This window comes from Anneissia japonica, unplaced genomic scaffold, assembly GCF_011630105.1.
Source record: "Anneissia japonica isolate Jap-2015-1 unplaced genomic scaffold, ASM1163010v1 scaffold11779_len1430905_cov172, whole genome shotgun sequence".
Taxonomy (NCBI): Eukaryota; Metazoa; Echinodermata; class Crinoidea; order Comatulida; family Comatulidae; genus Anneissia; species Anneissia japonica.
The window spans coordinates 225,435-253,385 of NW_022740041.1; the positions used below are offsets into that span (position 1 = coordinate 225,435).

At 33.1% G+C, this 27,951-nt stretch overlaps 2 protein-coding genes across 4 annotated transcripts; both read right to left on the bottom strand.

Moving 5' to 3' along the window:
* Positions 1-4,515: 4,515 nt before the first annotated feature.
* Positions 4,516-16,834, bottom strand: LOC117118180 (tRNA (guanine-N(7)-)-methyltransferase non-catalytic subunit wdr4-like). 2 transcript variants are annotated; one of them, XM_033262697.1, is made up of 10 exons: positions 16,534-16,834; positions 15,761-15,994; positions 14,631-14,762; positions 13,964-14,120; positions 13,657-13,769; positions 13,259-13,319; positions 12,696-12,841; positions 11,428-11,623; positions 7,462-7,543; positions 4,516-6,614 (listed from the first exon to the last, which is right to left on the bottom strand). In XM_033262697.1, the coding sequence occupies exons 1-10, from the start codon at positions 16,614-16,616 to the stop codon at positions 6,409-6,411; spliced, it is 1,410 nt and encodes a 469-aa protein (XP_033118588.1). In that variant the 5' UTR covers positions 16,617-16,834; the 3' UTR covers positions 4,516-6,408. The 2 variants fall into 2 exon arrangements, with proteins under 2 accessions (XP_033118588.1, XP_033118587.1); XM_033262696.1 differs by lacking the exons at positions 4,516-6,614; positions 7,462-7,543 and adding exons at positions 7,997-8,282; positions 9,231-9,312 and having other exon boundaries at positions 16,534-16,830.
* Positions 16,835-19,035: 2,201 nt separating this feature from the next.
* LOC117118178 (endochitinase-like) lies at positions 19,036-25,060 on the bottom strand. 2 transcript variants are annotated; one of them, XM_033262692.1, is made up of 10 exons: positions 24,864-25,059; positions 24,688-24,742; positions 23,154-23,365; positions 22,309-22,551; positions 22,066-22,196; positions 21,782-21,896; positions 21,183-21,365; positions 20,898-21,017; positions 20,108-20,783; positions 19,036-19,886 (listed from the first exon to the last, which is right to left on the bottom strand). In XM_033262692.1, the coding sequence occupies exons 1-10, from the start codon at positions 24,876-24,878 to the stop codon at positions 19,303-19,305; spliced, it is 2,334 nt and encodes a 777-aa protein (XP_033118583.1). In that variant the 5' UTR covers positions 24,879-25,059; the 3' UTR covers positions 19,036-19,302. The 2 variants fall into 2 exon arrangements, with proteins under 2 accessions (XP_033118583.1, XP_033118584.1); XM_033262693.1 differs by lacking the exon at positions 23,154-23,365 and having other exon boundaries at positions 24,864-25,060.
* Positions 25,061-27,951: the final 2,891 nt, after the last annotated feature.

The following is a 27,951-nucleotide window of genomic DNA, read 5'->3' on the forward strand; positions in this document are numbered from 1 at the left end:
ATATATTGCTTTTATTTTTATTATTTTTTATACATGCCAAATCTTCGAATACCCAATGGAGTGCAAGGCCTTATATAAATGTGGCTGACTTTGCCGGATCTTCCAGTGTAGCGTTTGATCAGGTGGAATGTATACGAACAAATAATCGAAAGACAAAATAATTACCCAAAAAAGCCTAGGCCTAACCAAAGTTGAATTATGGGCAGAAAGACGACATTTTCGTGACTTACGGCGAAAATAACAAAAAAAATATATATGTCGGGTGAGTTTTTGTAAGTAAGAAGGGGACGATCAACATTTTTTTTACATGGCCTAATGTTCAGTTATCATGGCAACTGACAGCGGAATTGTGTTGGAAGTTTAGATTTATTTACTTTGCTTTTCAAACTCTAACTTGATTTGTAAATGCCATTTCTATTTTTGTATTTACATGTTCTGTTCCTTATCCTCTTCACAAACAATCCACAAAGATTCGATTAGCTATTTTACCTATTAAAATTGTGTTGGAAACATTTTATGTTCTTTCCTTTATTTTTATCATGCTTTTTTCATGCAATTCAATCTAGGCTTTTTTTTTTTTTTTTTTTTTTTTTTTTTTTTTTTTTTTTTTTTTTTTTTTTTTTTTTTTTTTTTTTTTTTTTTTTTTTTTTTTTTTTTTTTTTTTTTTTTTTTTTTTGATGACTGAAGTCACTTCTTTGTATATTTTGATCTTTCGGATTTTGTATCGATTTATTAGACAGCTTTGTTTTCCTTACGGCGAATTGATTTTTCAATACCTCCTGCCATCTAAGCATCAAAATCGAATGAAGCTAATTTTATCCGAGCATTTTTGTTTGAAAACACCTGTCTATTTGCATAAGCATGATAAAAACGACGGTATGTTTCTTTAAATTTGCATCTTCCCTAAAAATGTTTTCCTAGGTTTGAACAGTTTATTTCTAAAAAGTTGTTGCTGAATAGTCAATTTTTAAAAAATGCATTATTTCTTCTTTTTCTATTATTTTTGTGGGTTATTAATTCAAAATACATGGGAATTTATCTGTAAAATTTTTAAATAATACACCTGTTTTTTCAGTAAAAATGAATAGTTGCGTCAATGTAGCCAATGATTATATGTATACCATCAGTTAGGCCTAATACATGGCGTGTTAAAACGTTATAAATGACTGATAAAGTGTCTTCATGTCAAAAAATTGTGGTTCTGGACATACGTGGAGTTTAAGAGATCAAAATCACCAATAAGGTAAGCCATTATCTTGTCGCTATTAGGCCCATTTCTTCTTTTCCAAGTTAATGATGGCAGTTGGCACGTATGATATTTTTGTGTAACGACCTGTCACTATTCACACAATTGAAGGGCTAGAGAACAAGAGTGGTCTAACCCAAAGAATGATCTAATTTCGAACAATTATTTACATTTAAAAATTATGTATTTAGAACATTAAAATGAGCACTTGATAAGAGGACCAACATATATTAACAAATAAATATAATGGATTTAGAACAATGCATTTTTTATGTCAACTTTATGCATAGGCTATACATATGACTCTATTAGAAGAATGGCGTAGCCATTATACGAGAACGTACGGTATTTCAGTGCCTTAACAATGATTAATTGGCATAATTAAATAGATCTATATTATATTAATTTATATTATAAATATACATAAATATATATTATATACATATACAGTAACTAATTATACATATATAAATAATGTATGTATACAAATTCATAAATATACACACAATAGGCAGGTGAAAATATAGGCCTATTATATATCATATTTATTACCGGTGTATACAAATCTATAGATATTTGGTGTATAATATATGTAGCATATATGCATGCATATAAATGCATTGTTCTAAATCCATTATATTTATTTGTTAATATATGTTGGTCCTCTTATCAAGTGCTCATTTTAATGTTCTAAATACATAATTTTTAAATGTAAATAATTGTTCGAAATTAGATCATATATATATATATATATGTGTGTGTGTGTGTGTGTGTGTGTGTGTGTATCTGTGTAGTAGCAGAGAGCAAATACAGGTATTTATTACACAATTTTCATATATTGAGCATTATTGCTCTTTATATACCACCATTAATTAAACAGATTATTTATGTTCTGTTCATTTCGATCACGTACTCATATCCGCTTTTTATCTGAATTATTTAAGTATATATCATCGTTATTATTATTATTATTATTATTATTATTATTATTATTATTATTATTATTATTATTATTATTATTTATTATTATTATTATTATTATTATTATTATTATTATTTATTATTATTATTATTTGCTTATCCTGTGACCATTAGGCCTATGTTATCGTGATTTATTTATCATTAGGAATTATAATACTAATTAAACTTTGCCATTTTTATTATGGTCAGTACTATTCATTTATTTAGTTTCTAAGTTGCGTTACAGCCACCTGCTGTGTATTCTCTATAATTATCAAACTTTTGTTTTTATCAACTTGTTTATAGGCCTGATGATACCCATTGTTATTAGAATTAAGTCACTATGATTAATATATATATATATATATATATATATATATATACATATGATTTTAGACTTGATTATATAGGCTTATAGCTCTCGATGTCAATGAATGCAATTCGCTTGTTCAGTCTTAGTAACGTGGCAACTATGGCAGTGCCTTTATTAGTTAAAGGGCCGTTGTGTTTAATTTGTTAACAACCAGATTGTGTTTGACGTTAGAGTTTACAGATTTTTGGCATTCATTCATTATCTTTCAATATTGACGTTAGAATACAGAGGCAGGCGTGTAAATAAAGTCTCTTTAGATATATTTACGTGTTCTTATTATATATTTGTATTAATACCTTAGATTGTTTGGTATTGAGAGCCAATCCAGGATATGAGGACGTGTAGATTGAGACAATTTTTGAAAGAGATAATAGTAGGTGTCCTGTGTGTAAATTTGATTTCTAGTCAGTGTTCATTCTTCATATGACGTAGGCTAATTCCTATAGACTATACCTATTATTATTGTTGTCGTTGCTGCTGCCGCTGTTGTTGTTGTTGTTATTATTATTGTTGTTATTGTCATCATTATCATCATCATCATGTATCGCTAACATTGTTTCTTTTCGATTCTTTGAACCTTAAATTTCATGAGCTCTTTAATTTTTACACCACAATGTAAGCCAAACCAGATGTAATTTACATCGTGTTTCTCTACTTCTTGGCTTCAAAGTTATAGAGCACTACCGATCTAAAAAAACATAGGATTAAATTTAATTTTTCTGAAACTAAAATTACAAACAGTAATTCTTAAGAAAGATTACACGATAAACCGAGTTTCCGTACTGCAAAATTTATGTGCTGATGAAATCTTAAAAATAGAGATATCAAGGCCTCATCATTTAACATTATCCTTATTTTTAATATTTAGATTGGTAGGCCTAATCGCTTGTATTTTTTATTTCAACGAGGTTTCAAATCATTAAAGAATACCCACATTGAACAATACAATATTGATTACGTCTAGAGTTGCTTATTCCTACGTTGTCCAAATACGTTATTTCAAGTCAGCCTGTTGTCTTGCACGGCTAAAGCTGACCCCGATGTAGTCTGATGTACGCACGGCAAAACTCATGTCGCCCAGGTTGCGGCTCGAATCTTCTCAACTCAAAGTTGTCGGTCGGTAGCGCTCCTGTCGACTTTCACCTTCCATATGCTACAAGCAATAGCCCAGAGCGCTCATGTTGCTATGTCAAGAGACTACTGCATCACATTTTTCATAAAATAATGTATGAAAATTGATATGAAATAATATTTTTCTACAATAAAGCAGGGGTGGCGCAAGGATTTGCCCGACGGGGGGGGGGGGGGGGGGGGGGGGGGGATTCCCCCGAAGAGGGGTCAGATTTCCCCGACAAAAGCAAAATGGGCGTGGTCGAGCTTCGATTAAAGTTTCGAAAGCGGTCCAGGGGGCGAATCCCCCGAAAATTTTGACAATTTAGAGGTTTTAAAGTCTTATTTAATCGGTTTTAGATTCTACTAAAATATAGAAAATACATATAATCTTTTTTCTCCCCAGACGAATTGTGCTTTTTCTCCCAGACGGGTAAGGGGGGGGGGGGCGACTGGTCCCCCCGCTTGCGCCACCCCTGAAATTCAGTAATTATTGTACTTTTCTACCTTTACTTCTTATGTTGAATCTTAATGACGTGAAATGTAAATGCACGTCATAAACTTTATTAACAATTAAATTACACATTTTCTTTTTACGATTATGGCTTAGGCAGTATTTTTTCTAGCATGTCATTCATTCATTCAAAATTTTCAACCAGGGTGGCCCAATCAGTCAAGTAGACTGGTCCCCCTTGGGGCACTTGGTACAACAGTGTACTATATACCATATGTTGTTGTACCAACAGATAATTATTATAAATGATAATGAAAAGAAATGTTATTGATTACAATGACGCTATATAGAGAGAAAATATGGCACTCCACATAATTTCATTTTCCATTATTTTAATTAGTTTACAACTATAAACAATACACACATATCAAAATCAATATATATATGAATGAATATAACAAATACCAAACATTTGATATGTTAACAAATGCCTTATTTTAAACAAAAAACAACTGTCCCAGACAGCATTGGGCAGTAACAACCAGATAATTTGATGGTGAAAAATTTAAAAATAGCCTATAGATACTTTATTCATCTTAACATATTTTACCAATTTAAATGATGATAAAGAAATACTGAGTAAAATAAAACCTGTTTACAGTATAACACGCAAATAAATATTGATGGTATGCTTTGAGAATACTACAGCTGCACAACATTTTATGTAACAAGTTTGTGTGATGTGTCCATATATGGGGGGGGGGGTCAAGATGATGACATCATTCACCCAAATTTGATAATGTGAATAGAGCCTCCAAACCAAAATATTTGAAAGAGTTACTTTAATTACTCTTTCGTTGAAACTTTGATGAAATATCACAGCTTTTTTAGGCTTCTTCCACGAAACATGAATCTAAAATACAGTATCTATAATAAAAATAAAAGCCTAAATTCTATAACATTGTCCTTCTCATATGGCAAAAACTGATACTGATGATATTTTGTTTGCAAATAAACGAAATTATACATTTACTATACGAGAGGTAGAGTGAGAGTTGAATTCAAGAATTAGAATTAAACTACTACTTAAAAATTAAATTGGGAGTCATTTGACAGACATTCAAGAATGGTACACTAAAACTCAGGCCTAAAATTTGTAGGACATAATTATCATACTGAGTACCATTCTTGAATGCCTGTCATAACTCACAATTAACGGAAGAACATAAGCCTAAAATTACCATAATTACCATACTATGTTCTTCTGTTAACGACCTGTTGGAAAGTTATGGAAAATGCAATTAAAAAGTCATATTAGAATGCACACCACATTAAGTGTAATAGACTAAATCTATAAATGTTTGGCGAGATAAAAGATGGTTAATGAATGTAATGGAGTAAATTTTTTAAACTTTTGATAGTTTCACACAGCTTCATTTTTGATTTTCTTAAAATTCTATTTTGTCCGAGTTGCATTGAAAAGCATCACATGCATTAATTATCGATAAGACAGGTTACTTTTATGGTAGAAAGTGGAATGCAGTTCAGAAAAACTTTTGCTGCAATTGTACTTTAATTCCATGCGAGTGGAAATTAGTCCTAAATAATACAGTGGGTAGTCATCAGCTTCTGTTAGCAAAGAGTTCAGAATAGAAAGAGGTCCGACTTCCAGGATTTTGCATGCACGCAATGAAACGAAAAAAAAGTACTACTACGAGGTAAGTGGCACCACATTAGAACAGAGTTTATAATCCAAACATGCATTCTATAGAGGCAGCACACCTTCGATACATTTGACTATTACGTTGCTTTGAAGGGTACCCTCTAGTTCGTGGTGGTATTTTCGAGATGGAGATAGGAATACGTTTCAAAGAAATCCCAGCGGTCAGACCTCTTGCTACTCTACTCTTTGGTGTTAGCTAGAAATTTGATAATTTTTGAAATTTGATTAACACTTACAAAGTTTACGTTGCATCTCAACCCTTTCATTGGATTGGTTACAATAATTTCTCTCTTTTTATAAATATATGTAACGATTTTGCTGTTATATATTTCTTTTAAAAAAGAAGTGACTAAAACTTTGTGTACGCCACAGTTTTTTCTTGTGTTTAATATCACATGGCTACATTCAGTTGCTTATTTAGCAAATCTTTTCAAATAAAATAAATTATAGATAAACAATTGTACGTCAGTTGCTGTCATAAATACAACATGTAACCAGGGCTTGTTTTATACATCTTTGTGGTTAGAAACAGGTGATTTCCTTCAACTTTGCACGTCTTCTTCTCTTTCCGTTGTTTTTGACAACACTTCGTCTACTTTGATCTTCTTACATGCCGAGCCTTCCGTTTGTTCACTCATTTCCTGTAGCTTCCCTTTGATCTTTCGTTCTTTCCTTCGTTGCCAGTCTTTGCTGTTGTCTTGAGACTTCTTGTGCAAATTGGTATACAGACTTTCTACTTTCAAGGATTCTGATAAAGAAATTTTCAAATCATTTTTAAATAACTTGTTTACTCTACCTTTCTACAAATGTTTTTCTTGATGTTCAATCTGACTTTTATCTACAGTAATACTTCTATGAATGATTCTTTTATCTTTTATTGTTTGTTAAATTTTAAGTTTATTTTAATAACAAATTGCTATTTTACATGTAACTTGGTTGTAAATTGTTGTTTTTAGTCAAACAAAAGATATATTTAATTAGAAATACTATTTTAGTTGATCATTGACCCCAAAAAAATTGTTAAAAAAAAAACCACCTTCACAAATATTTTTTTATACAGTAATATTAAGAATTGACAATTAACACAACTTAACATGATATAAAATATTTTAAAAGTATCTTCTTTATACTGGGTAAGTTAGTGTTCTCCCACGGGGCTCTTTTATGCTTTATAAACTAAGTGAGATGTTTATAGGATTTTTTTTGTTGGTAGCATAGGATAGTCAGATGCCACTTTCACTTAAGCTCTTGTGAGTTTTGTTCCAGCAAGCTCTCAATTATGGGAGCTTTCAAAGCTGGAGAACGGAGCGGTGAAAAGGGTTCCTCTTAGGATATTTTATGGCGTCATTCCTTTTATGTGGAAAGCGCTTAGAAGCATTGTTTTGCATTACTATTATTATTATTATTATTATTATTATAGTTGTGAGAAAAAATCCTGCTGTCACAGAAATTTTAAATGAGGCATGCATTTTAACTAATAATAATTAATTAATAATAATTTTAATAATTGCTAGCATAAACACCCATTAATAACAATACAATGCAATGTATCAATAATAAACAGAATTTTCAAAAGTCCAATGCATTGTTTTTACCTTTGAATATCTGCCAATCATTATTCACTTGACCTATGACATTTAAAATTTGATTTCCTTCATTCAAATTAGTCAGTTTTAACTGTGAAGAATAAAAAAAATATTAAATGCTAAATATAATATAATATCCTAAAATCTGTCTGCGCATTTCAGAAAATAAGGGCCGACTTCCGCGCAGATTTTGACCAAAATTAATATTAACATATAACCAACGAAATTATGCTGCAATTAATGAATCTGCACAAATATTATCCAGGCAACTTTCTGAGCTGATTTTTGAGATATCCTCTGTGCAATTAAAAAACTTTAAAGTATGGTTAGTAGCGATTCTTTGGCACAAAAAGCAGAAGCATTAACTCTAGGCCAAATGCTCTGCAGAAATTTTTAGTGGGGGTAGGGTTGGGTCTTAGACATGGCACTGCCAGTAGAAATGCTGAAATCTAAATTCCTGCTTTTACAGTATTTGACAATAGACAACATTGTATAATCACTGTCTCTTATACACATCTAGATGTGTATAAGAGACAGCAATTGTACGTCAGTTGCTGTCATAAATACAACATGTAACCAGGGCTTGTTTTATACATCTTTGTGGTTAGAAACAGGTGATTTCCTTCAACTTTGCACGTCTTCTTCTCTTTCCGTTGTTTTTGACAACACTTCGTCTACTTTGATCTTCTTACATGCCGAGCCTTCCGTTTGTTCACTCATTTCCTGTAGCTTCCCTTTGATCTTTCGTTCTTTCCTTCGTTGCCAGTCTTTGCTGTTGTCTTGAGACTTCTTGTGCAAATTTGTATACAGACTCTCTACTTTCAAAGATTCTGATAAAGAAATTTTCAAATCATTTTTAAATAACTTGTTTACTCTGCTTTTCTACAAATGTTTTTCTTGATGTTCAATCTGATTTTTATCTACATTAATACTTCTATGAATGATTCTTTTATTTTTTTATTGTTTGTTAAATCTTAAGGTTATTTTAATAACAAATTGCTATTTTACAAGTAACTTGGCCATAAGTTGTAAATTGTTGTTTTTAGTCAAACAAAAGATATATTTAATTAGAAATACTATTTTAGTTGATCATTGACTCCAAAAAAATTGTTTAAAAAAAAAACCACCTTCACAAATACTTTTTTATACAGTAATATTAAGAATTGACAATTAACACAACTTAACATGATATAAAATATTTTAAAAGTATCTTCTTTATACTGGGTAAGTTAGTGTTCTCCCACGGGGCTCTTTCATGCTTTATGAACTAAGTGAGATGTTTATAGGATTTTTTTGTTGGTAGCATAGGATATTCAGATGCCACTTTCACATAAGCTCATGTGAGTTTTGTTCCAGCGAGCTCTCAATTATGGGAGCTTCAAAGCTGGAGAACGGAGCGGTGAAAAGTGTTCCTCTTAGGATATTTTATGGAGTCATTCCTTTTTTTCAAGTTCTTTTATGTGGAAAGCGCTTAGAAGCATTATTATTATTATTATTATTATTATTATTATTATTATTCTTATTCTTATTCTTATTATTATTATTATTCTTATTATTATTATTATTATTATTATTATTATTATTATTATTATTATTATTATAGTTGTGAGAAAAAATCCTGCTGTCACAGAAATTTTAAATGAGGCATGCATTTTAACTAATAATAATTAATTAATAATAATTTTAATAATTGCTAGCATAAACACCTGTTAATAACAATACAATGCAATGTATCAATAATAAACAGAATTTTCAAAAGTCCAATGCATTGTTTTTACCTTTGAATATCTGCCAATCAGTATTCACTTGACCTATGACATTTAAAATTTGATTTCCTTCATTCAAATTAGTCAGTTTTAACTGTGAAGAATAAAAAAAAAAAATATTAAATGCTAAATATGCGCAAAAATTTGCCAAGAAATCTGTCTGCGCATTTCAGAAAATAAGGGCCGACTTCCGCGCAGATTTTGACCAAAATGAATATTAACATATAACCAACGCAATTATGCTGCAATTAATGAATCTGCACAAATATCATCCAGGTGCCTTTCTGAGCTGATTTTTGAGATATCCTCTGCGCAATTAAAAAACTTTAAAGTATGGTTAGTAGCGAGTCTTTGGCACAAAAAGCAGAAGCATTAACTCTAGGCTAAATAAATTTTTAGTGGGGGTAGGGGTGGCTCTTAGACATGGCACTGCCAGTAGAAATGCTGAAATCTAAATTCCTGCTTTTATTTGACTATAGACAACATTACAGAAATGTACACAGACAGAAATATTTAAATATGTTTCATATGGAAATGTCATATTTTGTATATCTTATCTAGTAGGCGCGTGTGGCACAGCAGGTAAGGTGTTGGACTTCTTATTGTGAGATCGGGAGTTCGAGACCGACGCTTGTCGCACTGCTTGTGTTTTTGGGCAAGGCACTTTACTTACATTTGCCTCTCTCCACCCAGGATTCTAAATGGGTACCTGGTAGGATGGTATGGCATTAAATGTATGGGTCATGCACGTTCAAGAAGCAATGACCATGACCAGGGATAATCCCCAGGGAGCAAAGAAAGTTGCACAATGTGCGGATCTGCCAACTCAGTATCCGGAGACCAGGGAAAAAATGATGCCAGCGCCTTGTATAATCGCTTGTAAAATCTGCGGATTGTGAAACGCGCTATATACATTATGGTTCTATAAAAAAAATCTGTGTATTTTAAATTTGTTTGTTGAGAACACCTTAATATCAGTTCTCCATTAATGGTCAGCTGCACAAGCTATCCTATTTAAATAGAATTCAAATAAATATACACACTCTCACTAAGAAAGCCATCGACCTTGAAGAATATTAATTTCTACTACGAAATGAAAAGAAAAAAAGCTGTACATTTCATTAACAAGTATCTTCGGCTCGCAACAGAAAGAGTTCTATTGATTTAACTATAAGATACAAGGCAGCAGATGCATAGCATGTATCCTGCCAATGTCTCCTAAACAGATTTAATGAGGTACTTTTAAAAAGAAGTTTAAGATGAAATCAATATGGTCATTTGTAATATCATTTAACAGTATTATCATTTCCTCTTCAGCATAAAATCTCTACACCTTAAAGATATACAAATATACAAAAATACCTCCAAGAATTGAGGTCATTCACAATTATCAAACATTTTCATATCAGATACTTGTACACTCTCCAATAAGAAAATATTAATGTACAGTAAATTACTCCGCCAAAAAAAAAAAAAAAATTGCAAGATCGAAAAATTTTTTATAGACATTAGAGGGAAGGGGTAAAATAAAAGTACTCTTTGAAGCTTGGTTTCCATAGAATCGCAACACAGTCGCTTCAGGGTTTTCACTGGAATCATTGCATTCAAAAATACAGTAACTATACTAGAAATTGTAAATTGCAAGTGAAGTGCTGCGAAGTACAACTGCATATAAATGTTCTTCGAACAAAATTATTTATGCGAGTCAAGTGAAAATAATGAATAATAAAAATATAACAAATAATATGAGACACGACCCATTGTCTATATTAGAACACTCACGAGCAGATGTAGAAACATAGTAAAAACGAGCGTTGGTACCGTGTATGCCAGTCTACAACAAGCGTCGCCTAAATGTAATAATTAGCACGCTGAAATAGGCTAGTAAATAAGTAATAACTGGGTTCGTAAATAATATCGGCCTCAAAATATTGTGGCTGAGACATGGGCCGATTAAACGTAGAAACAGGAAACCTAGAAATATAGTAAAAACGCTGAATAGTAATACTTGAGCGTCGCCACATGCGGACGTTGGTATGTGTAGGTTAGTCTACAAACGTCGCCTAAAGTAATTGATTTTACCCGGTAGAACGAAAGAAGGAAACTACACTTTTCAGTTGTCTTAGGCCCTTGTTTTTTGACAAACAATGACCTTTCAGAGGTCAAATTGCTGTCAAGAATATGAATTGGCTGCTTCGCAGCAACAAACCTTTAAGATTTTATCTTGCAGGTAGAACTCATAGACCGAGATCAGCTCATCCTGCTTTGGCTTAAACACCCACAAGTGATCTTCCTCGTCAAAGGCTATGTCCCACGGTTCAACGCCAGTTTCGATGCTAGCCACCAACCGTGCGTCGAGAACTTCATCAACGCGATCATACTCATATATTTGCACACCCATGAACCTGGAGTGAAAAAATACACATTCTATTTAGAGAAAAATGTTCCTATAAACCAATATATTGTATATTTTGTTTTATATTTTGTTGTACACAATTATTTCAAATAATTAATAAATGAATGAAATGAGTGTAAAAACATTTTAATTTATTTAATTTTTAAGACTAAAATGAATGTCTATTTCAAGAACTGCCATAATACAAAATTATATAAAACAGCAATACCATCCAAAAAAAATAATATTACCTTTAATCATATACAATAATAATTATACTACTGTAATAACAATAGTTAACAATTGATGTTGATAAATATTGATATTTCATTTAAAGACTAATAATGGTGAAAATAATCGGTTGATTTTTATAGCACAAATAAACAAGGTCTGTAAGTAAACAAAAAAGGCAAAGTAAAATTGAATGTAAATTCAAAAAAGAGCAACAAAACTTTAAAAACAATACAGAAAAAGCAATTTTAATAAGAATTACATTAAATTGTTATTTCAGGAAGCATGTAATTGACTTGGACAATGACATTATAAATTCACTTTTTTTTAAATTACTAACTTAAAATCAATAGAAGCACTTATTCTACCATTTACAGATTGATGGTTATTGTGGCGATAGCAACGATGCAGTTGAGTTTATTTCGCGTATGTGAGGTGTCGTCACAAAATGAGCCTTATTGTATGCCAGGTCAACTTGATATATTCAAGAAAATATGAAGTAATATCTTTACAAAAATATTAGGTTTAAATGTTTTTGATAAGCCTAATATGTACTGACTTGATTTACATTAGTTTAAAGTGATTTCAAGGCATATTTTGTAAAGGTCCTTGTAAGAATTGGTAGGCAAACCGACAAAAAATTTATCAGTTGTTTATCTTTAGTGGCAATTTTCTCTAAAGTATGTTTTCTAGATAGTTTTAATTTTAAAATGATCTTACTCCGGTTGTACTCAAGCTAGGAACCTGATTCAAAAACAAAAAAATAGGTTTATACAATCACCTATCTAAATATAGTTTTTATTTTTGGTACAAGAAGACTCATTTTTTTCATGCCAGCTATATTTCCTTACTTTTCTAATAAAACTGCAACATAGTTACTCTTTTTAGAGCATCTGATACATAGCACTGTTGGTCTGGCAGAATCTTCCATCTGTTTTAATGATAACCTACACAGCTCTTGCCCTGTTGTGTATTTCCAAAAGCGTAAACTGGCATCCTATGAAAAAGATTAATCATTTATTATCACAATTTTGTCTATTATTACAAATTATATTTCATTAGTCTGTAATGAAATATCAATATGTTTATCTACATATTATAACATGCATAAACGCAACTTTATTTTATCATGCGTATTATATATACTTAAACAAATTTATATATTTATTTAAATTAAAAAGCAAAATAATGAAAAATTGATTGCTATATCTGGAATATATGGTTTGTATTTGTCTATTTTATTTATGTATTACATATTATATAAAAGTATAAGCTACAAGGTCTTTGTAGTTCATTGTCCACATCTTAGCTTCTGCAAATAGCTTTGATTGGCTAATTCTGGCTTATGTTAGAAATATATTATATATATTCATTGTCAATGCTACAAAAACCCAAAGACAACTCAAAAACTCACCCCTGAACCGGACACAAGAATATCTTGGTCTTTTGGTAATATTGCTATTTTACTAACCAAGCTGGATAGAAAAAAAAATGAGTAAAAGACAGTTAAGTTAGTATATGCAAGTTATACACACAATTAGGCCAAAATAGCTATTGAATAATATAGGAAAGAGAGAGGGGGAAATCTGGAATAAAATATGGCACCATAAAAGGAATATAAAAAAAACATTATTTAGCTGGGAAACACTAGGATGAACTAACAACAATAGCTAGAAATGGCAAAATACTACTGTATGTTTATACCAAGAGTAATAATTACACCTTGAAAAAACAATGATGATTTAAAAGATATAACTACAATAAAAATAATGATTAAAAAATGTTTTAAAATATACGTATAATGGAACTTACTCTGTATGACCAAGACAGAAACAATGAATGTTGTAGCAGTTAGGTAGGTGTGAAACTCGAATTTTCTCATCTCTGTCAGCAGTAACAATGTACTTATCATCTGGGCTAATGGCCTAAAACACAACAAAAATAATAAGAGGGTTGAATTAGAGCCATGTACATAGACTGAAAGTAGCATTAGGTGCTTATTGACAGTATGTTTTGGTAAAATTGGATAGAATTTGTATGTTAAAATATAAATTGGCACCTAAATTTCAAAGTTACATTCACAAGAAATTATGTTTGCTGCCCTCTAGAGTTTCCTCACCAGATCAAGTAGCATTGAGACATGCCCAAGGACTAAGGTACCTTCATCCTCTTCATTCTTTACAGAAAACCGGTAAACATCGCCAGATTTATCACCAACATAAACACAATCTTCAGCATGATTGAATGCTAATGATGTACTTCTTTTCCTAACAGATCTACGAAATAAAACAAAGATGTATGACATGCATAACAAATAATCTGCAATGGCAGATCCAGGAATTTATATAGAGGGGGCCCAGGGAGCGACATCCACAGAAGAGGGGCTATACCACCTCCGCACCAGTACGGTTGGGGCTAAGGTTAAAAAAAAAAAATGATGATTATGGCACCTCTAAATGGTTGGAAATTGCACTCTTAAAATTTAAATTTGATTTTCTATTTTTCTCCATTTTCTAAAAATAATATTTAAAAAAGTAGAGGGAGCCCCCCCCCCCAACCTTAAAACCATCACTGATCTGTTTGTTCAGATATGTCTAATTACCTGTAGCCCAGTGTGTGAGAGAAAAACCCATTCAATCATTAAATACTTTAAATATACAACTCCAAAATGTGTTATTATGATAATGAATTTATACATGTATAATTTCAAAAGCATTCAATTCTTGTAGAACATTACTGAAAACCATCAATAATTTTCCTAAATTTATTTCTCTCAATTTACATACCTTACACTAAGTTTGCTCCAGTTAGTGGTATCAAAGATGGAGAGTTGTTTAAAGTCATCGCACACTGCATAGTACCTACTGGACGGCGAGAAGCTGTGGGCCAGCACGTTGCCTGAACACGAATGCCCATCACTAGTAGCGTATGAACAATAACACAATAGAATGTGAATTGAAAACACAAACATGGTACACTAGAGGCTAATTTTCGCTATGGGTGGCTACGAAAATTTGGTAGCTTAAAGTCGGGCACGTGCTGCACTTCACAGCAATTTAGACTGTTGGCGACAATAAGCAGACAGCGTCACGCTGTCTAATGCTTGCTCACTGGGAGCGGAGTTCGATTTTTTTGGCCTACGGTCGTACGAATTGAGTGCCTGCCTTTATATCACCATCAGTAAGGTGTTTTAGTGCTTTATGCAGTAATGATGTCAAAGGTCAGGTTTATAAACAAATACGTGAATTGTGATGTGTAGTTTGAGGAATGGTAGGCATATGAAGGTAGTCAGACAACAGACAAATACCATCAAAAATTAAATAAAAAACTGACAAAAAGGTATTAAATTTCAATTTTTATAATATACAGATCTCCTATTAAATTTTATAGCAAACTTATGAATTTGTTTAAGACAAATTAATTTTTTCAATTATAATTTTTAAATCAAATATAATTATATACAAGCAATCATAATTTATTGAATTATTTTTAAGTTCTTTAGCTCAGCAGCTATTTTTCAAGTAATGATGCTCTAAATTATGTATTGTAAATTATATTGAACTCACAGATTTATAGAATGCTCTTGTGAGCATTTGATTATTATACTGCATAAGTTAAAATATTAGCAATAAATACCAGACAGTAAAATAAGGCCTGCGGGGGTAATCTATCCTCCATGCAACAATGAGGCCAAGAAATCATTTCACATATTGGAAAATAATGATCGATTTCTGTGCAATTTAGCTAAAAATTAGGTCTTGACTCACGATTCTGTGCGGCTATTTTTCTAGCAATTTTCTGGGCAAATTTGAGTTATTTTCTATGTATCATTCAAAAAATAAAACTAGTTTACAATATGGAATAAATATTGTTTTACAGTTTTTTAAAAATGAGAAAAAAAATCAGTCTTCCATACTTTTCTGATTCGTTTCCGCCGGAATCTTCCTTTGACTTTGCCTCATTGAGTTTCTCAGCACCAACTTTGGTTCTGTCTGCTGCTTCTGTCTCTTCTTTTTTGGAAGGATCATCATCTCTGGTGCTCTCACACTTGTTTTCTGTATCTTGTTGCCCATTTCTGCTGTGCTTTTTGGATGATGCTGGCAGACTCGCCTTATTTTCAACACATTCAAAACATTTCCTTTCTTGAGCACTGTACAAAATTGTAAAAAAAAGTAGTAAAACGTTACTGACAGCAAATCATGCTTGTCTATGCAACGATTTTAAAGTCAAATCAAATTTAAATTCCCCACTGCAATAAATGTAAGCCTAAATTTGGCAATTAAGACACATAAACAATTATATTCAAGAAAATAAGAAACCAATAACTCTGTAAGGCCTAGTACAGCAGTAAGTAAGGCGCTGTGGGCCTGGATATTGTTCCGTTATGGACTAGCTAGGCTAGGCCGACGTGTCGAAAGAATATGGTGTTATAGTATATAGGCCTAGCTCTAGGCCAAGGCCTAGCCTAAGACAGTTCTATGCAAGAAATGCGTAGCTAGCTAGCATCTGCCTCGAGCTAGGCCTCATTACGGGCTAGGCCTAGGTATAGTCTAGCTAGGTCAATTATGCATTACTGTATGCTAACCTAGGCTAGGCTAGGCTAGCCTAGGCCTATGCACATTATTAAAATACAAAAAAAACGTTTCATAAAATAATCCGTTAAAGTTCATAAGTTATTAAATGGCTTACTTTATCAGTGAATACGCAAAAATTTTGTTTAGACTTGTGCAGACAAGGTGAATACAACAAGGCGAAAGTTCGAAACGAGCCATGTTTACGGTTCAGAAAAAACCCACGGCACGGTGTTCGTTGACGATCGCACGTCGTACGCGCAGCGTGTGGTGCTTTGTGGTCTGTACTAAAGCATAAATTCGGCGGCTTGCCTTGAACAGATTCACGGCAGACCGCGACTACTGTAATGACAAAATACTGTGAAGCTTGATTTTCATACAATCGCTACACGATCGCCATAAAAAGAAAATTTAAAAAAAAAAAAAAAATCCTTATTAAACAGCAATCTTCCGTACAGTTCGGAACATAGCATACACTACTGCGGAAGTAGTCGAAGCAACAGCCCAATGTGAATTAATGGGTTTTAAATATTATCATTATTTTGAAAATATATCAAATGACGCCTACATTATTATTTTTTTAATTACTTTCAAAATTCTGTGTAATCTTTTCAGTTAATACCAATAACACATGCGCAACAGTAATAATTAGAAAAAAAAAGTTCAAACATGTTTTTGTTCTTTTGATTAAACGTTTAAAGCACTTTTAAATAATTTTGTTTTATATAATATATAATAAAAAAAAACCCAATGACTAACAAGAAATAAGTTACAGACGAACAAACAATTAAACAAATTGAATTTAAACCCCATAATGAAAATGAAACAAACCCAATGTTTTTAATTGGTCGATCCAAAACTATTGTACAGCGATTTGACCTCAGTTCGCTGCTTTCGTGATAGCTGGACTAGCAAAATGAAGTGGCAAAAACGTTTCCATCAGTTCAATGAATAAAATCCACTAAATTAGTTAAAATAGGCCTACTTCTCGAACGTTTTAAATGCCAGACATTGTGAAGAATGATCGATCCAATGTGATCAAATATTTCTTTGTTGCAATTATCTTCAAGCAAATTATTAAATTAATTCTCGTGGGGCCTTTCATTTTAACATATTAAAGATTTGAATTTAATAATGACCTAGTATAAATTTGGAAGAGGTATGCAATTTTATTATTTTGATGTTTTTCCTAAATCGTTACACTGTCTCTACAGTGTTTTCAGTGCTGGGGCGTGGGGTGTTTCCCATATGGAGGTGGGAGGTGCAGTGGTGGCGCCAGCGGGGTGACAGGGGGGGGCTTAAGCCCCCACCGGACAGGTCAAGCCCCCCCCCTCCCCGCCTGACAGAGCTCGTCGGGCAGTCAGACCATAAAACATATAAGGCCCACACCAAGCCAAAACACATGTCTGTCACAGTCTGAGAGTGCCATTTTCGGCCATCTAAGAGGTTGATATTCTTTAAAAAAAATCTCATTTGGGAGGGGAAACCCCCTCTCAACCCCTTCTCCCAGCTCGAGCCTACGAGCTCAAGTCCCCTCTGTCGGACAAATTAGCCCCCCTCCCCCCTAGAAAATATAGCCGCCACTGGGGAAGTGGGTGCGAAAACCGACGTAATGCGGAACTACAAAGGATCAGTGGCGTAAAAAAGGGGACGAAGGCCCTGAGCCAGGCACTGGGGGGAAGGGCCGCAATAATATATCTGCGCTGGAGTGCGGATTTCACAGAAGACTCAACCAAGCAATGTGACACAAGCACAAAATTCTTGCTCAGTCATTTCATCACTGTCATTTCTAGGTTGAGAAACCATTAGTAGTAGGCTAACTTTATAATTATAAAAAAACGCTACTGTAATTATTTCCCACACTCATATGGGTGTGCATATGAAAACATTCCAATCTAAGTCGTAAATAAATAACAGATTATATATTAATAAGTGTTCAACTTATCACGTGCTCAAAATATAGGAGAAAACTTAAATTGAATGAAGGCCTGGCTCCTAATGTTTTTAATCCTTAGGTTTGATTACATGATTAAAGTTAACATCACTTTGTTATTAGTGACAAATAAATCAACAAAGACCCTTATTTATGTGAGAATTGTGTGCATTATAGAAAGCTGTGATACTCTGGAATGGATACTTTTGAAAACTTATAATTACAAAACTGTAATAGGCCTATCTGCCATATAAAATAGGTATCTTTAGTATTTGTGAAGGCAATTCAAACTTAAGATATTGTAAATCATTTTCTATTTGAATGAAAAAACTAAAACCAAATAGAGATGTGAGTTTTATGAATTTGAAACCTGCACAAGAAACATAGATACTTATACACATGGTTCTATAGAATGCAAACACCGTTTGTTTCTTGATGACCTCATATAAATGAAGAACTTTCAACCATTTTTGACAACTATTGCAAAAACAAAATACGTTAAGCTAAATACAAAATCATATATAAGATAATAAGTGTTTAAATTACCTGCACCTTAACTTTTAGGAGTATGAATTGATTTTTTTTCTAGTTTAATTTATTGTAGTTAAGGTTTTTTGTTGCTTGTAAATTCCAGTAGTTAATTTGCCGTAGTTTAATTATTTTTCATGTATCGGTGGTTTGTTTTTATTTTCTTTGGATGTACCATCAATGTGAGAGCGCCACTAAAGCAAAAGTGATTCGGAAAGAAGACTAAACTAAACTAAATATGTTTAAACATATCAAACAATTGAATCTAATTAGTAGGACAGTTATTGAGCTTCCTACTACACACGCCTATCAGTCATCGGTTATAATAACTAAATGTACATTTTGCTTTATTGTTATAATCAATGGATATCCAGCTCCATATAATTTATATAATTAACAAACTTAATGCGATGTTATGAACTACTATCATGTACTACAACCCGGAACATTGCGTGGCCAATCACAGTTCGTCGTGAGTGGGTTAAAAACTGTGCCAGCTGAACAACTAGTGTGGTATTTATTTCCGTGCGAACACTCGTAAAACATAGAGCAGGAAAACGGGTCTGCAAAACGACCATCACCCTTTCCACTACAAGTAAAACCCATTTCGTTCTCGTTACTATTATTGTTGTCACTTCTATCGTTGGAACATTCCATAACATTTTGCTTCCAGTCACAGTTTGCTATACGGCTATTGAAAACTAAGCCAGATGAGCATGTTCTGTGTGATTCGATCCTGTAGCAAGTATAATATCGAGTGCAGTCCACAGGGTCTGTGTAGAAAAACTGACCCAAAGGTTTGTCGTAACATGTGAACGTGTTGTCTGCTGTATCCACAGTGCAATTAATATTTGCCGGATAATCGCAAGAGCTGCTTGATTCGTCAAAGTAGAGGCTGCCGCACGAGCCAGACGACATCTGCGTTTGGCACTGATAATATTTTGTACAGTCGTGAGGATCTGCATACAAGCCTGATACTCGACCAGTACATCTGAACACGTCACTGCCAGCTGTAATATAAAGTACCGAAACAAAATAAAATTAAAGATATAATGTACTAAGTTCTTGAAAATCAAATGAGTACTACCAAATTCGACTGAAATCAACAGACCATTTAAAATTATAACTAATCAAATTCAAATATAAGATAGTGGACCGAAAACATAACATCACTTTACAGAAACATAGTTTCTAGTTTCACGATGTAGAATCAACCTTCAACATATCCTACCTGATGTTGTTGACGGCTGAGCTTCAGTATTATGCTTTTTTTCGGTGGCATCTTGCTGAGTTGTAGCAGGTTGTGGTTGATATGTTTGCTGTTTCGTCGTCACTACTTCTTTTTGTAAGGTGGTTCTTTTGGGTTCGTCTGTTGCGTTTGGTTGCTTGCTTGCTACTGGTTTGGTAGATGCTTCAGGTTTGTAAGTTGCTTCTGGTTTTGTGGTTGCTTCTGGTTGGTGGGTTGTTTCTTGGTCTGTTGTTTCTGGTTTTTCCGTTACTTCTGGCTGATCGGTTGCTTCTAGTTTGTAGGTAATTGCTTCTGGTTTTTCGGTAACTTCTGGCATATTGGTTGCTTTTTGGTCAGTCGTTTCAGGTTTTGTCGTTGCTTTCTGTTTTCCAGTTGCTTCTGGTAGGACGGTTGCATGTTCTTTTTTAGTTGTCCTCGCTTGACTGTATGGTGTTTGTGTTTCACTTTGTGTTGTCGTTGGCTGGTGTTGTTTGGTAGTTATTTGAGCTGTTGATTGTGGAGCTTTGGAGGTAATGACGGAATCACCACTCTCCAGGCCTGATTTGATTGCACTCAGTAGTGGGTATGGTCCTTCATCACAATGGATGGCGCTAAAGTCGTCGAGGTCGATTGCCCATACGATAACACCACCATAACGATTGTCTTTAATCCATTGTGTCTGATTGAAGAGTAATAAATAAATTTTAACATTAACAGACATATCATCTATTTTTTGACAAATCAGTGGTTATCTACAAATGTCTGGTTTTATTCAATTGTGTACCGTACTCACCTTTCGCGCAATACTCTGTGTATCATCATACCCGACCCATTGATTTCCTATATAGGCATATGGCGACTGTAGGGCTTCATCGCGTACAACGGTACCACCCGCTTTTAGCATGTCACAAATCTGCCACAAGACAAAACAATGTTTATAGAATATTATTATTTGTACGAATGTTTTATTCCGCCACCTTATTTTAAAATGAAATGACGTTACCTTTCCTCATTAGGATAAATTTATTAATGTTTTTAACAAAAAATGAAACCTGAGAATAATAATATTGTAATTTACCTCATAGTATGCCAAAAAGCCTGACGCTTTTGTGAATGTTCCAGCAGTACCTCCCCCTAACACTGGTGCTCCAATGCCATGTGATGATGTGGACAACGTGAAGCTTCGTCCATATGTACCAATACCAATCATTAATTTGTTACCTGGAACGCCACCAGTCGACCAAAGATCAGCAGCATGGGACTACAAATACATAGAATACAAATTATTAAACTTGTTTTGATATAGAATAATATGAAAAAAATGACAGGGACGTTTACTTTGTAAGATGACGTTTGTTGCAAGGTTATCATTAAGCCTGTCTCTAAATCAGTGAAGAGATTATTTAACTAGTTATAAAACAAACAAAAAATATTCATGGTTTTATATCCGCTATTTAGATTTAGTTTAATAAGCCTTTTAATATGCAAGTAATTCCCTCAAATTGGTTTGTTTTAAATAATTTATGATAGCAAGAAGCATCGTCACAAAAATTAAATCCAGCGAGTTCCCAAGTTACTGAGCATGATTAAGCGGTATGTCGGTATGATTCGTTAGTTTAGACACCTACGGTAAACATCACCGGCATATTTTTCTTTAAAGATGTTAATGAAACATACCACAGTTAGAGTTTGAGCCTGATCTGCGGGTGCCTTGAGTGCGCTATGGTGACCAGTTATTGGATCCCAAGAACCATGGAGATCATACGACATTAGTCCAATCCAATCGAGGTGCCTGTAAGTAAAACGTAAAAAGCTCTATTATCACAATTGTTAAAATCTTAAAGATTCCGTTAAAACAGAGTTTAGATAAACTTACGGTTCATTCATGTTCCTCACATTAAAGAAAAACAACTGATTAAAAATATCTTACAAAAATTTTAATATTTAATGTTGAAACTTACTCTGCAATTTCTGCCATTTCGTAACCTTTAACAGCGGTATACTCTCCAGCTGCTACAGCGGCTGAAAGTATTAGTTTTTCGTCACCGTTGGTATTCCGGGCATATTCTTCATCAAATGCTTGGCGGAGTTCCTGTAAGTAATCGTAGACGTAGAAGTAGAATATTACTTTTTTTAAAGTATTCTAATTCAATCTCTCTACTTGTTGTTACCATTTGAAATTAAAAGATATAAGATAATTGTACCTTTACAAGAAGTGTGAATCGTCTTTTGTCAACTGCTGGACTTCCTCTATCTGCTGGGTACTCCCAATCTAGATCAAGTCCATCAAAACCTCTTTCTCGCAGGAATGTTATGGATGTGGAAATGAAATGTGCTCGGCTAGCTTGCGTTGACACCATCGATGAAAACTTTTGAACGCCAAAAGTCCATCCCCCGACAGCTAAGATAACCTTCAGATCGTTGTTCATTGACTTCCGTTCATTAACCTTTTAGAGAATACAATAAAATGTGGTTTTTTTTTTTGTTTTTTTTAATGAAATCCATATTTAAAGGTAATCCAACGAAATGCTATTGGTCCTGTGGTAGAACAAGACCTGTAAGGTGTCCATGTGTATGGCTATAATTTGACTTTGCCCAATCCTAAAAAAATACTGTGTTAATCAATAAGTATTCTACCGGTTAAATATTCACCGAATATTATCCTGATCTTGATAATATCAAAATCTTAAGCCGGGAACTCACTGCTCCCGACGATGAGATTCTAGTGAAGAACGCAACGCGACGACGCGCGTTCAGACTGCCATCGGACTGGCACAATCAGCACACTGTTGCGTCGTCAGCGCTCACAGGGAGCGGAGTTGGATTCATCGTCCGAGGGTCGTACGACCGTCGTCCGACGCAGTGAGTGCCCGGTTGTAGAGGTAGTAGTACTTGGCTATTATCAGACAGAGCTCATAACGTTAGTAGAGAAAAGCTGCTGCGATATGTTTTCACGTTTTCAAATATTTTTAAAATAAAATTAAAATTATACAGAAATGAACCATTTCAACCAACATAGCCTTTTAACGAAATAAATGAATGTATTTACCCTGGAATACATTCCTTGTGACCAATCTGTATCATCGTCATTCCATTCATAAGGAACGAGCTCGTGAGCATTGTTCATGTTGGCGAATGAGTACACAATGTGCGTACAAATGTCGGGATCAATGTTCTCTGGAAAGAACTTTGCTGGGCTTTGGCGGTACTGAGACCAGTTGGTATAGTAACATATTCTCTTGTACGCAGCTGATGTAAACTCTTATAATTGGAAAGAAGAACTTTAACATACTCATTGAATGACTGAGGTATTGTATTTTTATATCAGCCTAAATATAATGATGATATAAAAATAATAAAACAAATGCAATCATTATATATATATATATATATATATATATATATATTCAGCCTTACCTATTGTGCAATAGAATGTATCTGACGTTATCTGAATGTGTTCAACCTTGAAGCCTCTGTGGTCTAATTGTTATGACGCTCGATTTGACATGTGGTCGCAAGTTCGAATCCCGTCAGAGACATTTTATTACACAATTTCTTCAATTATTTATTTTTATAGGACAACATTTGTGGAGAGTTATGCTGCACGATGTATTATCACGTCCTTTATTAGAACACTGTATAATAAGTACACCGAAAATTATAAACTTAAAACTCTGAGAGAATGAAAATCGCCCTGACTGGATTCTAACACGGGTCTTTTACTGTATATCCAGAGATGCACAAAATAGTAAAATGTGTATAAATACAGTTCAAAGGTCACAATAACGTAGACTTGCTTAATCCAATTTTATACACAAGAGACTTATGATTTACTTGTTTGTTGTAAAAAGGTGATTTCCAAAAATCATTTGAAAAAGTAGTACGTAAAAATATTGGTACAACTCACTTGTTATTTGCGATAATACGACACGAATTATCAAAATCCATAGGTATCAACATTCCACTAATTAATCACACTTTGAGGTTGGGCCCTTTGAGTAAACTAATAAATGCATACTCTCGGTTTTACACCACGGAGACCCATTTTGTATAATTTGATTCTAAGGATCACATATAATTCCGTTTGCGCTTATAGATTTATAATCACACCTCTCTGGGCTCATTTTGATTATTGCGAAGATTAAAGTTTCAATAAAAGTTCATTTAAAGGTAAACGCTTATCTGCTTAAACCAAGTTGCCTTGAAAATAAATTCCATTTTTTAATCATTAAGTGTGAGATTTAGAAAAGTGTGAATGTGTAGAGAGTTCTTAGGGTCAAATTCAGAATTTGATTGATTCATTCACTTATTTAGTCAATTTGGGTTGATTGTGTGAACAAACACCGGGAAATGATAAAGGCGTATTTAATATGATCAGGGTATAAGAAACTCTAATATAAAGCTAGCTCGCCAAAATCCACATGGTAAACAATCCAAGACACTATTTAACAACGTTTTTCACAGAAATTATTTTACTCTGAATGAAAGTGATTTTGTTTCAAACTGATCAATTTACATTTATTTGAGAATTTTTTTTTTTTTTTTTAGAAAAATTGTTATGAAACAAAAACACAAAAATTTACCTGCATATTGAACAACAATAATAATAGCATATAGTGAAGTAGCAATCGAAAAATTCTGGCGGAGCAAATCAAAAGCATACAATTAGAATAGAGTATTGAAAACAAAACACAACTTTAATGCAAGCAAATAAAAACATGGACTTACTAAAGTCGAAGAAGAAAAATACTGTACTCACCTGTACAAACTTCATGGTTTGTTTCTCTTTGCCTGAATGTCGTCTGCGAGTTATTGACACTGGTTTTATAGGCAGGTTGACAATGAGCTGTGTTCCCTATGACATCATAACGATCCCCTATTGTAATGACCACAGTCTGAAACAGCGTGCGGCTCACTCTTAATTGATTCTGCAACTTGTCTTTTCACTTACTGCTGATTTTTGTATAACGATTAACATAATTTCGTGTGGATTTCTTTCTATTGATTGCCATTCGTTCGTTAAATCCGTATTCAATTCTTCTATACATTTGGCTCAAATAAAATTCAATACAAGCATACGAAAACCCTCTATGACTAATCATGGCCCTCCTTTAATTTTCATATCTGACGTAACCCCAATTCTGAATTCTGGTCGTTTTAATTTTATAGGTTAATATATCCTCGTCAATGCGTACATTAATTTTAAAAGGGCTTTGGGAAATTCATTTAAGAGTGCTATGGAATGTAGTTTCCCCTCACTACATTTCGAATTATTTTTTGTATTTGTGTGGCCCATTAGGCATAAGACTACCGGAGCTGAGGAGTATAAGTTCATTTTTCTTTTTTTTTGCACATGGAACACAAACGTTTACATCTCATCATCAGGTTTATTCAATAAATAATTTCAAAGTATGATAATATAAATTACGATACCATACCAGACTTATTCAAAATAATAATTGGCGAAAATTTAGGTCTTGAGAAAGGGAAATAATTCTGTGGTGTCAAACATAGTGATTTACGGCTGCCTAAACTGTAATTTATATACAAATGACTTGACTCCCAATTGATTGGTTTCCTTTGTACCGGTACCGGTAATGGTATACAGTTTTTATTACAGCTTCATATAACAATATAAGCCATATTTTACACTGACGGTTCTGGTTAATTTAACCTATTTCTTAGTAATACCAATTGGTAATCTTCTTTTATATTTGATAGGGGAATTTCAATGTCCGAAATACAAATTTGAATTGATTTTTTTTTAAATATACTAACCTGACTATCCGCCTAAATTATGCGCTTTAAGTATGGTCTAGTCCTATTGTATATGCCTATGTCCTGAAGTGTTTTGTTACAGTGTAACTTAGTAGTACGTCAGGAAGTCATTATTATTTATTTAACTTCAAACTATTTTGTTGCTGAAAATTTCAATATGTTAGTCGTGAACTAATTGTAAAAATAATAAACTTCAGTAATTATTTTCCATCAAAAAATATAGAACTTGATCTGGCTAAAATCGCAAAACGGAAAATCTCTTCAGTATGTATAGCACACTCACGAAACCATATAATGGTTATATACTTTGAAAGTATAGATGTATTTTAAAGCACGTAAGCTTAGTGTCTTGTATTGTCTTATTTTGTTGGCTATATTTAGATTCAACCTGTGATGTTTAGCTACCTGGACAAGTTCTAAATACTTGTTATTCAAGTATACTAATAGTATTGTGGGAATAGGTGATTCATTGTTACCACCACTTAAACATTTCGATATATTCAAGGCTCATTAGGAGAGAGGCTATCAATTGTGTTTATTATTAGACAGTATTGAGCAGAAGTTTAAGATAATCTATGGTGATCCGTGTATGACGTAAATGCAATTCAATCAGTGTTCAGCTAATAGCCTAATGATAATTATAATATTTACAAATAACTGTTTTAATTATAGACATATTCATGTTTTAATGCTGCTTTATGTAATCACGGGGAATGATGTAAAATTCATTGGCTTCCTTTGTCTATATTATGTGTTTCCTCATCTTCCGCTAAATTAATGTTGTCCTCCAAAACCTCTGTACAGTATACCGGTACTGGTATAAAGTTTTATTACAACTTTATATCACAATAGGCCTATACAGTAAAAACTCGAATAGAAGCCCTAATCTGGGCATTTTTTTTCCCCTTCTTCGGATGGTTTTTTTTTTTAAATGGGCTTCTCGAGGCTACATTTGCAAAGTAAAGAAAGAACCTTCTTTTCAAAAAGGATGCAGTCAATTGTGGGAATTACTACTATAAATAATACATAGGGCCACTGTAACATCAATCTGTATCATGGCATTCAGTTACCTAACTGAAAAAAGACGGGTTTTTAATTGTTTAATTTGTTTCTTTGAAATTCATGTACAGTATATGTACTGTACTATCTCGAAAAGAAGCCTGGGCTTCTTTTAGAGGCTAATTTTGTAAACTAAAGAGGGGGCTTTAATTCGGAATGGGCATCTTCTCGAGATTAAGCCCATTGGGCTTATTCGAGATTTTACGTAGGCCCTATTTTACACTGACGTTTCTGGTTAATTCAACCTTTTTGTTTATTTATAATGCCAATTGGTAATCTTCTTTTATTATTTGATATGGCAATTTTAATGAAATAAAACATAAATTGAGTTTTTAAAGTATACGAACATCACTATCTATAAATTGTGTGCTTTAAGTAGGGTCTAAATAGTCCTTTTGTATATTCCTATGTCTGAAAGTGTTTTATTGTGTAATTGATTTGTAGGCCTACTTCAGGAAGTCCTATTAATATTTAACTTATGTTTCATCCGTGTTTAACTTCAAACTAATTATGGCTTCAGAGAGGGTTACTCTACTGAACATGCCCTAATCCAAGTATTAGAAAAAAAATCACAAAATGCAATTGACAATAGAATGTTTGTAGTAGGAGTCTTTTTAGATTTATCAAAAGCATTTGATTTAATTAATCATCAAATACTACTTAATAAGCTAGGTATTATGGTATAAGAGGACTTGTCTTTGACTGGTTCGTAAGTTATCTGTATAAAAGAAAACAATATGAACATATTAAAGCTCAAAAATCTGAGTACAGAGAAATCTTATATGGAGTGCCACAGGGCTCGATTTTAGGACCAATGCTTTTCTTGTTGTATATAAATGATATGCCTGATGTTTGTAACAGATCTGACGTTATTATGTTTGCAGATGATACGAATGTATTTCTGCAACATGAGAATGTAAATATTGCGTTTACCATTATGAATAGAGAGCTCACTCACTTAAACTCATGGTTCTTTGCCAATAAACTAATTATCTCAATGTCTCAAAGAC